The sequence below is a fragment of the Myotis davidii genome, unplaced genomic scaffold (assembly GCF_000327345.1).
Source record: "Myotis davidii unplaced genomic scaffold, ASM32734v1 scaffold107, whole genome shotgun sequence".
Classification (NCBI taxonomy): domain Eukaryota; kingdom Metazoa; phylum Chordata; class Mammalia; order Chiroptera; family Vespertilionidae; genus Myotis; species Myotis davidii.
This window is the reverse complement of record NW_006383012.1, coordinates 3823377-3838427: the sequence shown is the minus strand read 5'-3', so window position 1 is coordinate 3838427 and position 15051 is coordinate 3823377. Positions and strand designations below refer to the sequence as shown.

Here is a 15051-nt window from a genome sequence, read left to right as displayed (position 1 = left end):
AAAGCCCTCTCAGCTATAAAATGCACTGACAGAAATCTCACCCCAAATCCATATTTCCAGATTCATGCAAAGATTATTTCCTTAGAATCCACCTGAGGGAGTAGTAATTAGCCAAAAAGCGATAAATGTTATGAATCTTATGATGAAAACACTTTAAAATGACATATTTTCATGAGGATAATCTCTCTGACCACAGAATCTATAGCAAAATAATATGCCAAGAATCTTTAATCAATTCACATATTTTAAAACCCTGAGAAAATAATTATTTTACTTTAAGAAACATAATAAACTTTAAAATAGCAATTAAGACATAGAATAGTATTTTTTTCTAATCTGAGTTTCTTTTTTACTGCAGTTAAGAAATAATTTAAAAGTTATCTCATAATTAAGAATGCTAAAATGCCATTTGATATAATGATTGTAAGATTTAAGTTGATATCATAAGCTATGAGTTAAGTTAGGAATTTTCCAACCTAGCCACAAAAGGAACTTCAATTTCCCCCCAAATAAGGGAAATCCTCTAGTAATTCTACTATCAAGTTGTAAGTTATTTTCCCCACACCAACGCACTGCTAGCATCATTTGGAACCAACTAGATTTTCTCTCTTTCTTTCTGTTCCAAATTCACTTGGCTGATTGCCAAGAGAAAATATAGACACAGGGGAGGCAAAGAGTAATTCTGTTAAGATCAATGAAGATGTTGGCCATAACAGAATCCTACTTATCCATCACATCCCTACTTCTTTTTCTCTGATTAGAGATTACTGGCAATTTCTTGACAATTCTCAAACAAAATTAAGTTACAATCAGTCTTGCAAGACTTCACAAGGGGGGAGGGGGGAAAAAAAGAAAGGAAAAAAAATATATGGAGTTTTTCCTACTAAATCCAAACACACACACACACACACACACACACACACACACACACACATGCTGAAGGTGGCTTTATTTGGGGGGAAAGTGAATGCAGAAAATTCAGCAAAGTTTAGGACCTAAGGCTCTAGCTTGTCAACACTCTGGGATGCCCTGCCTCCCTTCCACTATACTACCCCTCTCCCATCCTCCTTTGCTTACATTGTTCTTTCAACTTAAGTAGACCCTGCTTCTCTCAAATTCTATCTCATCCTTCTCAGTTTGGGTAGTATCTCCTCGTAGGTGCCTTCCCTCACAACCCCCACTTAATTCACATACAAACATGGGGGTTTGATGCCCCTCCCGGGGAATCTGATATTTTCACATATTAACCCATCAGAAAATTCATAACTTCCCTTACCACAGCATTGCAATTATTAGGATGATGAGTCCCTTAAAAACACAACTTACTCATCTTTTGATCCCTTGAACAATGCTTTAATGCATAACAGGTAGTAAATATACGTAAGGTCTTTATAGTAATCTATACAAAAACAACAAACTGTTGAAAATCACCAAAATTAAAATTAAAACCTACTTTAATGAAGTGAATAGAAAGAATATTAGCTTGAGTCTGGCTGGTGTGGCTCAATGGTTGAGCATCGATCCAGAAACCAAGAAATTACTAGTTCCATTCTGGTCAGGGCACATACTCAGGTTGTGGGCTTGATCCCCAGTAGGGAGCATGTAGGAGGCAGCTGATTGATATTTCTATCCCTCTATCCCTCTCCCTTCCTTTCTCTCTAAAAATCAATAAAAACATATTTTAATAAGAATGCCAGCTTGAATGTTCTCTTCTTCAGCTTCATTGGTTCTTTAGTTAGAAATTAATTTTAGTATTGTTTGTTTTACCAATGAGAACTAAAAGACACAAAGTTAAACGAAACAACCTAAGCAAAAAATGAGACTGTCTGTACACATGGTCCATTTCCTAAAGGCTTCCGAGGATTTGAAATGAAGAGAAAAGTCTCTGGCGAAATATTTCCTAGCCCTATTTTAACTGCTGGTACAGGAAAGCTCAAAATAGCTGACACAGCAAAAGTCTTCAACCACTATCACACAGTTTAAACCTTCACCCCTGACATCAGATCGGGCGTGGTCTTGATCACAGGCAGTGCACGCCCTAACAGCTACGTGCTAGGCCAGAGGTGCCTAATCTGTTGTAAGTTTTGTCCTGCACCTCACAAATGTGGGACTAGATAAACGACAACAGAAATGGCATAAAAAGCAACTGAGGATTCATGAAAAAGAGGAATGAGAAGTAAAAGTCAGAAGCATGATGTGTCATTGCCAGTCGCTAACTTATTTAGGGTAGCGACGCACAAAATTGACAGGCTTTATTCGGATATTTTTGTTACCCTAGGGCCTAAGTATCAAAGCTTTAGTTCAGTCGATGGTATTAAATAATGCAATTGTGAGTTTCAAGATCCCCAGAACATAAGCTTTAAGAAGGCAATGGACATGTGGGCGTCAGTTCTGTGTGGAGCATGGAGCCGCCGCCACTACACCAGGCCTCTGGATGCCCCAGAAACATGAACACCAGCATCCCTGTCTCCGCCTTCATGTTTGCATTTACCAGGAGAGTGACAGGCAAGTAGTACTTTGATAAGAAGCATTTCATTTAAAAATCAATTAGCTACCTTTCTTTTCAAGGAATAATGTACCATACATAAAAACTAAGCATGACTCACAGACAAAACCAAGTATAAGGCTTGAATAGTATTTTTCCCAGGGAAACTGAACCAGGGATTCCACAGATTTTGATAATACAGTCTCTGACCATATATTTACAGAACATCACACTGTTTTTTGACCATGGGACAGTTCATAAGCAACCATTACAAAGTTTACTATTTATGAGCAAACAATTTAACATTGAAACAGAGCTGGTTTTTTTTACTATGGCAATTAGCTTCTTCATGTTCCAAACACCAAATAACATTTTCCCATTAATTTTTAAACCAGTGTGGCTTTAACTTAAAATAAACCGTACATCAAAAGCATGGAAAATAAACAGCCAGGAACACAATTTGACGAATTGGATTTATTTAGTTTATTTATCTAAGCAGGGACCATTGGATCTCTTTAATAGGCTGACAGTTGCACTGGGCTAGTTAATAAAACATTCAACAGTGTTCAGCCAATACAGAAATGCAAATCCCATCAGAAATATTTTATTCATGAGGCAGTAATTTCAGTTACTACCAGTTCCCTTTTTCAAAAAATGACACTCTGCAAATAAACAGTGCCATCTAGTGACTAATAATGAGGCCAAAGTTGTCACGGGTTTATAATTAACCTTTCAAAATCTTACCTGTTTTTATCTTTCCTCTTTATTTCTTAGGTAAATCAACATAGCTGGACAAAACAAGCCACAGAGAAATCTATAATAATTTGCTAAGTCATTCAAGAAGGATTACAAGAGAGATATTAAAACCAGTAAACTTTATATAAATTTTTTGTTTTAAAGCAATTGAGCATTATCTCCAGAAAATACACACTGCATCTGCTTAGAACACTCAAACCACTAGAAATATCAGAAAGTTGTAACAGAAATTTGCTCCTTCTGCCATAAAATGGCACTATAACTTTAATTCCAATGATTACAAAATTAGTGAGGCAGAAAAAATATTCCAATAAAATCGCAAAATCCAATCAGAAATCTGACACCAATTTTTTAAAAATTACACATACATTCCTATACACACACAGATATATCTATACCAGTACAGACTCCGACTCTGCCAATGACTACACTGGGTAGTTAGTTCTGCAGTTCATAAAGCTCTACAGGAGCTAAAGGCAAGAGGCTAAAGCCCAAAGTACGTATCATAAAAACAGTTCCCACTGGAAGGAAGTGTCAGAGCTTCCAGAGTAAAGAAAATCTAATAAGGCCAACCTCAAATTCAGTACGTAAGACCAACGACACAATATTTAACATGTACTACTGTTCCATCCAAGTATACGCGGTGGGAAGAAGGGTCAGGAGCAAGAACCTTTTGCAGCATCTTGGATTAGGAGACCAGAGTGACACACAAGCACAGATCAGCCCCCAGGAGGCATCACTTCAGCTGAAAGTAGACTTTGGTCTCTTCCCTATGTGATGTGTCCACTTCCTGTGCCGGCCTTTGAAATTATTGAAGGCTACTTTTGTGAGTACAAGAATTACCAAGGTCAAAGCCTGGAATGAGAAGCCTACAAACAAAGGACGCCAACTGCAAGACAGTTTTCTAACAATTTCACCTAGTGCGACCTTGGGAACCATGGTCTTAATATCTGCAAACAGAAATTTATGTATATGCATCTAAATATAGTATGACTTTCTCCCTTAAAGGTCATAGTCATATCCAGATAACTAAAATATTTTTCAGTTTCTGATTAATAAATATTGGAAATGTAAAATGAGTTCAATTTTAGATCAGATATTGAGAGCCGGGCGTATTTGCTAGCCTTACCAACATTGATATAGTATCTCCCATGGACGAATATCTTAAAAAAAAAAACACAACTCAGTTGTATCTAATTCCAGAGTTGTAAAATCCCCATAATGGAAGCTAATGACTGTATCTTTCTCATATAATTATGGACTGAATGAGTAATGCATATAAAGTACTTAGCCCTGGTTTGCCTATGATTTTTATTTCTGAAATCACATTCTAAAGCAGAGAAGATATGGAGAAATAAAACCAAAAATGATTTAATGAAGCACAATAAAAATGTAATTCCAAAGAATATTTTAATAATAGCTATAATGTTGTTGATGCCCCTTGATTCAGGAACCTGCCTTCTGAGAAATGATAAATTGCTTTTTTTAAATGAAAGTAATCCTGTTCTAATATGTTGACTGTAGCACAATAAATTATGGTGGGAGTAAATGGAAATATATTAGGATTCAACAAAAGATGAACTCATATCATTGACTGAAATATTATGTAACCATTAAGATGATTAAGAATTTATAGAAATGGGAAATACCAATGCTAGAATCTGTGCTTTAAAAAAAGGTTAAAAAATGTGGATAGAGTAACACCATTATTATGTAAAATAAAACAATAAATTATGCAGGAGAGAAGGGAAGGGAAGATTGCAAGGAAACAAATCAAATGTTAAAATGTGGATCTTTGGGGGTAAGAGAGCTAAGGTGATTTTTTTTTCTTCTTTCCACCCTCTAGGAATATTCATTCCACAATAAGCAGGCATTATTTTTACAGAGTTTCAAACAACAACATAATCTTTTAAATGGAAAACATATTTGTTAAGTGCACTTAGTGAAGGGAAATTTCTTTTCTGAGACAGCTCTGTCCAGGCTGGCTTCCTTCTTTCTTTCTAGAATGCATTTACTAGTATGTCCCTGAAAGAAAGATCAAGTTAATGCTACAACTACAACCACAGACATCAACCCAGACTTTAAAACATGCTTTCTTGGTTTTCTACAGCTTCCACAGAATATACGTAAAATATCCCAGGAATCAGAACCGAAAAGATAAAATGTAAACAGAAGCATCATGTTCTTGACTTTTCAACAAAAGCCAAAATTTAAAAGACTTAAAAAAAATAGAATATGGGTACTGGCTTCATTCATAAACTCAGATGCTCAAGTTGTCCATTCACCCGTTAAAAGAGAGCGCAGGTAGCAGCAGTAAAAGCTTCAAGCTGTTCCACAATATCCTTTGAACCCTGACCTCAGGGACCAACTCCGAGAGTCTGGAGAGTCTGCAGGTAGCTGGTTTCTAGGTCCATTCAGCCTCACTGCTGAGACGGTCAATAGAAGTGTCATTCTCTGATGTAGACAGCTCTGCACTAGGAGCTGGTCTAACAATCACATCACATAGCCTGCCAAACAGGGAAAGGACAGCATTCGGGCACCACTGACCTGGGTTAGAAGTGAACTTGAGACTGCGGCTAAAAAGCTCTACTTCTAACATTCGTTACAATCTAATCCACGCCAAATCCTGGATGTGTGTGTATATAAGTCTTAAAGGAAGTTCATCTTTGCTACAAGAAAAAAGAAATATGCAACTACCCAAATTAACCACAAGATGGGGCTAGCATCATAGGACAAGATCAGAGATGTAAAAGTCATTCCACATACCGCGCTCTCACAACTTTAGGGACCTTATCCTGGTGCATCGCGTACTTGTTTCTTTCTTTTTCAACTTACTGGGACGTGCTCAAATATTTTATACAACATTTGTGTTTTTCGTTGATTGGTTTGTACACGTTTGGGTTTTTTGTTTGTTTTTGTTTGGTTTTATTTTCTTAAGAAGCAAATCAAGTCTTAAACTTGGAAAATCCTCAACTATATTTCTTCCCCTATTAGCTGGTTCATTGTCCTAAAATGCCCTGACATGGCCATCTCCAAGCTAACCTCACATAAACATTGAAGGAAGAAATTACAAAAACAGCTTAAATGTGTAAATTCTAATTTTTTTTAAAGTTTTCAAATACATAAAGAGGCTATTAAATTGACTCTTATGGAAACGTGAAGCAGGAAACAGAATCGATGAGAGAAGACTAGAATATGTGTTCAGGTTACATGATTCTGGCCCTGACTCTAAACCGCAGCGTGACTTTAAGGTTAAGACACTTGGTCTTCCTGGCCCTTTGTTTCCTCACTAAAAAATAAAGTGACTGAATTTTAACTTCTCTGGACCTAATATTCCTAACTTACTCTGAGACTATAACAAGCCAAAATTTAAAATGTTAGGTGAGCCCTAGCTGGTTGGGCTCAGTGGATAGAGCATTGGCCTGTGGACTGAAGGGTCCCAGGTTCTATTCCGGTCAAGGGCACATGCCCAGGTTAGGAGCTTGATCCCAAGTGGAGGGTCCCAGAGGAGGCAGATGATCAATGATTCTCTCTCATCATTGATGTTTCTATCTCTCTCTCTCTCTTTTCCTTCCTCTCTGAAATAAAAAAATATGTATTTTAAAAAATTAGGTTATATGAGGCTAAAAGAATGGAATTAGGTCTTGCAGAGAACAGGCATTGGGAGCTACGGAGAAAAGGGTGATTCCGGAGGTCACCCGAAGCAGGGAGACAGAATTCTGGCCAAAGCGTAGAGCAGTCACTGAATGCTCCAGTCATCAAATGGATCCTGAGAAAGGCCCATCAAAAGCAGAACTGCGCCAGACATGTCTTAACATCGCTGAACAATAGCCTTGAAAGGATTGATCTGGTCTGTTCGGAAATCATCTGTTTGCCCAAATAAAGCTCCAGTCTCCAAAGCATGCACTGTCAGCAGAGGTACTAGCATGCCCATGGAGGCAAAAACTGGTTCTTGGGAGGATGGAGAATCTTAGCTTTTACACAGATGTGTGGTCCTCCAAAGGGCCACTGCACATGAGCAGACATAGACATAGACATGCAGACATACCGAATATCTGTGATAGTAACATTTCATGGGGGAGGGAAAGGAAGGGAAATTATTTTTTAAAAGTCTAAAAATGTTCCTTAGAAGTGTAATGTAATAATGGAAAAAGATTGAGATGCACTGCTCTAAAGGAAAATGACAGCCCTAGCTGGTTTGGCTCAGTGGATAGAGCATCAGACTGCGGACTGAAGGGTCCCAGGTTCGATTGTGCTCAAGAGCACATGCCTGGATTGCAGGCTTGATCCCCAGTGTGGGGCATGCAAGAGCAGCCGATCAATGATTCTCTCTCATCACTGATGTTTCTATCTCTCTCTCCCTCTCCCTGCCTCTGTGAAATCAATAAAAATATATTTTTTTACAGGGGCATGTACCTGGGTTGCGGGCACATCCCCAGTAGGGGGTGTGCAGGAGGCAGCTGTCGATGTTTCTCTCTCATAGATGTTTCTAGCTCTCTATCCCTATCCCTTCCTCTCTGTAAAAAATCAGTGACGTATATATTTAAAAATATATATTATTTTACAAAAAGGAAAATGACAAAATCTACGCTTTAACAACACATGACCCACAATACTGAGCACAGGATAATCAAATTACTAGTCATGTGAGGAAGCAATGGAACAGAATAGAAATCCTGGGAGTTGACCTAGATTTCATCCAGCAGGCAATGAAGACTCTGTGGACAGTGGGACATATTCAGATCAGAGTGTGAGAATTCTGAAACGCTGAAAAGGGTGGTTTAAGTGGGAGAGGAACAAAAGGAGGAGAGGCTACTACAGCATCCAGACTGAGGAACATGAAGGTTTCCAGCAGTGGAGGTGGGACAGGAGACAGCTAACTGACAGAATGGTTAATTCGCAATGACCAACTGGATGTGCAAGGTGATGGAGAGGGGGAAATCAAAACGAGAACTCGGAAGTGAAGAGTACTTGTCAAATTGAAGTGTTTGTGTTGAATGGACTCTGGGAGAAGTATCCAGCAAATACTAAGAAATAGGCATCTCAGAGGTCTGAGTTAGAAATGCAGTGAGTAAGTGAGTGAGAAGCAGCCTGAAGAACCCAGGGAAGGCAGAGGGGGAGGGGAGGTGGGCTAGGGGAAAAATAAAGGCAAGAATCCAATTGGGCTATAAGGAAAAAGTACTGAGCTATCCTCTGCCTTTCCCCATTGGCATAAATGTTTCCCCAAAGTTATGCTATTACAATGGGAATCAGAGAGTGGCTTCATTTGCAGTAAACCTGGCAAATGAGAGATGAAGGACCAATTCTGCAATTTTTTCTTGAAAGTCAATATTTCTAGATATGGTACATCACCGTAAGAAAGGTATCAATATCTTTAAGAAGATATGCTCCGTTCCTTTAAAAAAATAAGTAAGCTATAATAATAAAAGTGCAATATGCTAATTAGACCAGACATCCTTCCAGACGACCTTCCGGATGAAGCTGGGGCTGCAAGGGAAGCCTGGGTCCCAGGTGCCTGCCGGTGGCCAGAGGGAAGCCCGAGTCCTGGGTGCTTGCTGGTGGCTGGAGCGAAACCCTGGTCCCGGGTGCCAGAGGGAAGCTGGTGCCAGCAGCTGGGGGAAGGAAGGCCTACTTTTGCATGAATTTTGTGCATTGAGCCTCTAGTTAACTATAAAAAGAAAATAAGAATAAAAGAAAATTGTATAAATATTTTCTACTCTATTCAAATATCCCATGTGATATGGTAGAGTGGATAAAGGAAGCTGTAAAATAGGAGTCAAAGGACCACTCACTTCTAAAAGCCCTCCATCAGCTTCTCACCAACAGAGAGAAAACACCAAGGTCTTTACCATGTCTTCCATGCCCTTATAGATCTTTCTTCTGCAATTAACAAATTTACTTCTTGTCTTTCTCACTAGAATTTGAATTCCCTGCCTTAGGGGCTTCTTTCCAGCATCTAGATCAGCACCTGATATACCACAGGGCTCAGGAAAGGCTTGTTGGATGAAACCCAGAGTCAATCTGAGCCTCCTGGTTCTGTCAAGTGGGGACAGTAATCCACACCTACTCTGTCCACTCTTCAATAAAATGAAATTTGCTAAAGCACTTTATAATGATGTTTCCGGTCACAGAAGAAAGCTGTGGAAGCAAATATACACACAAAGGCATGAACTGCAATGACAGCCCAGAGCATAAATACTTAGTTCATACTTGCTGGTTCTATTTTTATTTATAATAGAAAACATGCCTAAGAAATATTTATCCAACTATGCAATATCCAAATACCTGGAAGAATCTACCCAGGATCATACTCCTTAGGAGACAAAAACAAACAAACAAAACAAAAAAAACCCTGAAGGTTGGGTTAGCTGACTTGTAAGCCACAGAAGCAATTTAGTTTCTGAAAAAGAATTTTAATTAGAAAAGATCAAAACTAAATTCAGTGTTTGGGGCTGAATGATGTCTCCCCCAATTCTTTTAAGTCCTGACCCTGAGTCCCTCAGAATGTGACTGTATTTCAAAACAGGGTCTTTAAAGAGTTAACAGTTAAAGTGAAGTCTCTAGGGTGGGCTTAATCCAATGGATGCCTGGCTTCCTTATAAGCAGAAGAAATGAAAATGCATTAAATCAGAGGAATTAGGACAGAGGAAAGACCATGTGAAGACGTACGTAGGGAGAGGGCGGCCATCTCCAAGCCAAGGAGAGAGGCTTCATGAGAGACAAGCCTGCTGACACCTTGATCTCAGGCTTCCAGCCTCCAGAACTGTGAGAAAATAAATTCTGCTGTTGGAGCTACAATCTGTGGTACTCTGTTCCGACAGCCCTGGAAAACTAATACACTTAGTCGTTTAGAAACCAAGAGAAAAATCACTGGAAACGAGTGATTTCATAAAAATGGGGTCAGCAAACTAAAATAATCCTTAGAAATATTTGATTTCATTTTTATCCTTTGTATTGAAACATTAACTTTAATTAGAGTTGTCTAGGTATAAATTCGAGTTGTCGAAGTCTTAAATCAGTCCAGTTTCCTCACCACACCTCCTATTCTCGCTGAGAGCCTGCCCTGCACAGAACGGTCACAGAAGGCGTATCCAGTGCAGAGCGGAGAACGGGGTGTTCAGTTCCTTTCATGTTTAGGTCCATCACAAACTCTAATTGTTTTTAGCTAATAGGAACACAAGTTTAAAAGGCAACCACATCACAGCAACTGACATAGCCTATCTCAACTTCTCAGGAAAATATCCATTAAAATATAAAATAAACGTGCAAACATGCAAGTTCCCTATTCTACACTCTAGGTGGAATTTCTACTATGTCTGATACCATAGGTCTTGTTGTGGGAAGATATACTAGAGTCTAGAAGGTGTGGCCTCTAAAACACCAAAGGTAGGAACAGAGGCAGAGAGATTCTTTCTTTATGAATTTGGATGCCAGGGTCAGAAATACAGTTAACTCACATGCCAACCCATGAGTCCCATCACTCCCAGGTTAAGCTCAGGTTGATCCTCATCTGTATCTTTGTTTTCCCATTTCAAGTTTTAATTCTGGTAAAATTTACCATCTTAACTATTTTTTAAAATATATTTTTTATTAATTTCAGAGAGGAAGGGAAAAGGGAGAAAGAGACAGAAACATCAATGATGAGAGGGAATCATTGATTGCTGCCTCCTGCACGCCCCCTACTGGGGATCGAGCCCGCAATCTGGGCAAGTGCCCTTGACAGGAATGGAAGCCAGGACCTTCAGTCTGCAGGCTGATGCTCTATCCACTGAGCCAAACTGGCTAGGGCCATCTTAACTATATTTAAGTGAACAGATCAACAGTGTTAAATGTATTCACATCGCTAAGCAACCAATCTCTAAAAGTTTTCATTTTGTAAAACTGAAACTCTATACCCATTAAGCAGTAACTGCCCATTTCCCCCCACAGTCCTGCAGACTTTTGCAACTTCCACATTCTTGGCTAATCCTCTGAAGTCATGAACGAACCTCTTGAGTGTCCTCATCACTCCTTGGTGACATCACCCTGAGCCCAGGAGGGCATCTTGGGTGAGGGGTGGGGGTGGGGGAAACTGAGTCACTGGTCGTCCATGATTTCTTACTGCTCCTGCAGGACACTGGCAGTGTGTGCTTACTGGAAGGCCCACCTTCTCACTGCACCAGATCACAAAGGATTTCTGTCTGCAGCTAACGACACTCCTACCAAGGCTATGAACCTGTCCTCAATGGCCTTGAGGCCCGGCACTGACTTGGCTTACTTATCGGCGCAAGTCCTTCCAGGCATCTGTTTCCAGAATAGGGAGTTTTCGTCCATGTTGAAGATTTGCTCTGGCAGGTAATTTCTCTCCACAGTCAGCTTAGCTAGAGTTGCCAAAAATCCTTCAGTTGCCTTCTCACCAGCACCTGCTGACTCAGCACTCACTTTCACGTTACGTAATGAGTAACAGCTCTTGAACTGTGTAAACCTCCCAGAGTAGCAGTAAACTCATCATCCCAACCAGGTCCAGCCTCATCATTCAACACTGCAGACACACTTTCCGCTTTGGCCGTGACGGTCCCGGTGCTGAGAGGGACACGCTGCTGTCTGGCCCTCCCTCCAGGGCATTAGAAGTTTCCCATGTCTGACACAGGCCCTGCTCTAATTTTGGTTAAGTTCCATTGCCTTCAATGAATCAGATGCTTTAATAGCTCCTGTCACTTTGTTCTGTTCTGAGAGATCGTAGCACTGGTGGCACTGGGAATGCCTGACTGGAGAGCAATAGCCACCCCTGATTTTCTACCTTCATAGTCCTCACTCACTTTAATTTTGACTTCAATCAGTCCACATGGCCTCTTACTGGCAACATTAGCAATTTGTATGCTTAGGGGCACGATGAATGAAACAACATGAGATTAAATCAAGCACAAGAGAAAATGATGTAACCAGGAGATATGTAGTAAACATGGGATGTATGAGGCTGTTTCGAGCATAGCACAGCACAGTTTCACAGCAACCTTTTTTTTTTAATGTAAGTACAAAGAGTACACTCTAAAGTAATAATAAAAAGTACACTATAGTATATGCCTAAACCCGTAACATGGTCAGTTGCTGTCATTATCAAGCATTACGGACCGGAACTTATATGCAATATACTTTTATATGACTGACAGTGCAGTACATTTTTAAAAATATCACCACAAACATGAGAGCAAGGCATTGAGTGGGGACATTATGACACCATTATTACAACAGCATTAGGCAATAGAATATTATCAGCTTGATTACAATCTTATGGGACCACCATTGTATATGACTAAACATCACTAGGCGACACGTGATTATATAATTTCAGGACATTTATGAGTCTCTTAAGTCCATCTGTGAATATTGCAAACTTTGTAAGGCCTGAAATTTGGTTTCAAAATTCTAATAAATGGTAAATACCAGGAAATACTATCCAAACGCAAAGGACCAACTAGTTTGAATATATCTGTATGAATCCAGTATCCCTTGAATTCCATCATTAGCTCGCTCTGTGAACATTTTTAGGTCCAGGGTCACAAACAATGAAAGGCATTGCTTGTCTTTTGCACAACCTCCCGAAGACGACACACTTAATGCTGAGTGAGGCGAGGCATGTGGAGGAAATGCAGGAGACATAAATAAAAATTTAGTATAAAGATCAGTAAATATGACAAGGATGGGATTTGACTCACAAAATCTGTTTCAAGTTTTCCCATTTCTTGCTTGTAGCTTCTCATTCTGTTGCTGTACATTCCTCGACTTTGGGGTGGTATCTCTCGGACTTCCAAATCCATCTGCTCAAGCTGACAGGGTGAGAGCAAAACGTCATTGAAACCATATGCTTACTCTTTATTTGACCAGATGTTTAGAGCGGAAAGGATTTCATTTCAATTCTTCACTTTACGGTTGAGGAACCAGGTCCAGGGAGTTACCCGCCTGGGATCAAATAATATTGGGACTATGTTTGTGCTTCATTTTTGTTTAGGTGAACAAATAGTTACTGAGTGCTTGCCAAGTGAGACATAGAGCACCAAAGTACTTACTTTCTCAGGAATTTCTATTAAAACACATGCATTAATCCAAACATCCTTAATAATAATGATTTTAATATGCTTGAAGTATCCCATCATTCAGTCCAACCTGGTCAGGTGTTTTGACCGCAAACCACCAGGACTATGGGAAATAAACCAAACCATTATTTCCAACCTTAAGCACACAGTGTCTGCCCAGCCTTAGTCATTTGGTAAAAATTCTTCCAGAAAGTCTTTTCTGATTAGGAAAATCACATACCAACCAACATGTGATCTCAACCTGCAGCTTCACTTCTTACACTTTATTACCATGTTGATTTGGAGTTAAATGGATACAGTAAAATGTTAAATTATACAAAGCTCACTGAAATCACAGCAGGGCACTTTTTAACAACCTGTCATCATATAACACTTCAAATACAACACATGAGCATCTAATGGGAGGCAGTACAGAAATATTATGATGGTTAAGAAGACAGGCTTTTAAGTCAGATGCCTGCATTCACACTCATTTAGGACCACAACGCAGTAACAAGTTAAATCATACTTGCAATATCTGGCTTTTAAAACAAAAAATTGGGATACAATATTTTCCCCCCTGTGAATGTATTTATATAAAAAAAATAGTGGATGACTTAGAGCACTGGGTTTAGCATATACTCATATAAATACAAATTCTTACTCCACCACTTATTGGGTGTGGACCTCAGACCAGCAACTTAATCTTTCTAAGCCTCAGTATTGCCATCTATAAAATGGGGGGGAGGTGCGTAATCACAGTGTTGAAAATCACTCCTCCATGGTTTTCGCAGACTCCTGTAAGTCTTGCTGGGCATGCCAGGAATGCAAGGCCCTAACCACTCTTTTCCCTGGACATTTCTCAAGGTAGTATTTGCAGGGAGCAATGTTGGGAGAGGAACTTCTGGGACAAAGGGAAGGCTTGCTTACAGGCTGCTGTAAAGCAGTATGCTTCCCAGGCTCCATGTTCCTCTCCTGTAAGACATTCTACTGTATGTGTGGACATACATCTGGGCCACCTCTGCCACTCCTGTGGGAATTGGGGCTCAGGGGACTCATACAAGGATGCTCAAACTCTGGCAGCTGCTTTTGCTGTGAGTGATAAAAGTCTTTTGTCTCTGACCTCAGAATCTAATGTCTTCTATTAGCATCCATGAAGTTGTGGCAAGCTTGCTTATTAGTGAGCAAATAGGAAAAAATCTCAGATCCTTAACAGTTTATGACAAATAGCACTTGTCTCCCAGAGTTTTTATAAAAATTAATATTATTAATATTATAAAACAAGTAATATGCATATCCCAGTGTCTGGTACCCAGTATGCCTTTAACAAGCATTGGCTATTGACAGCTATTATAAAATGTATTATTAAGGAATAAAAATTAGAGCTGGATATTTAATGAATCACCTTTATTAAGAAAAACAAGATCCCAAGGAACTATTAAATTCTCTTCAATTTGAAAGCGAATGAATTTTAAATTATAAAATGCTAATTAGTCATTTTACATTTCTGCAATAAAACAGGCTAGTGAAAGGTATCAGCTTAAATGACTCTGGTCGTGTGTTAAAATATATTACCGAGTCTGTACATACCAGTTCTTTTGCTTCTTCAAGCTGTTTCTCCACATTTGCAACCATCTGTTTCTTCTCATCTGAAAGACAATAATATCAGAAAATTGCTAAGAAAATAAATAAATTTAACATTTAAAAACTTCTATTTTTCTATACCTTTTTCCTTTCTGATCAATCAAACTGAGAATT

The 15051-nt window shown here is 39.2% G+C and overlaps 1 protein-coding gene across 6 annotated transcripts in view; it reads right to left on the bottom strand.

Moving 5' to 3' along the window:
* Positions 1-15051, bottom strand: part of VTI1A (vesicle transport through interaction with t-SNAREs 1A) — a 313354-nt gene that overhangs the window by 290923 nt on the left and 7380 nt on the right. For all 6 annotated transcript variants that reach the window (XR_001512316.1, XM_006778717.2, XM_006778719.2 and 3 more), the window contains exons 2-3: positions 14884-14942; positions 12937-13047 (exon numbers count right to left, since the gene is read on the bottom strand). Coding sequence is in view for 5 of the 6 variants with exons in the window: in XM_006778717.2 (XP_006778780.1) it covers positions 12937-13047; positions 14884-14942 (170 nt within the window). In the remaining variant the exon portion in view is untranslated. The remainder of the gene's footprint in view (positions 1-12936; positions 13048-14883; positions 14943-15051) is intronic.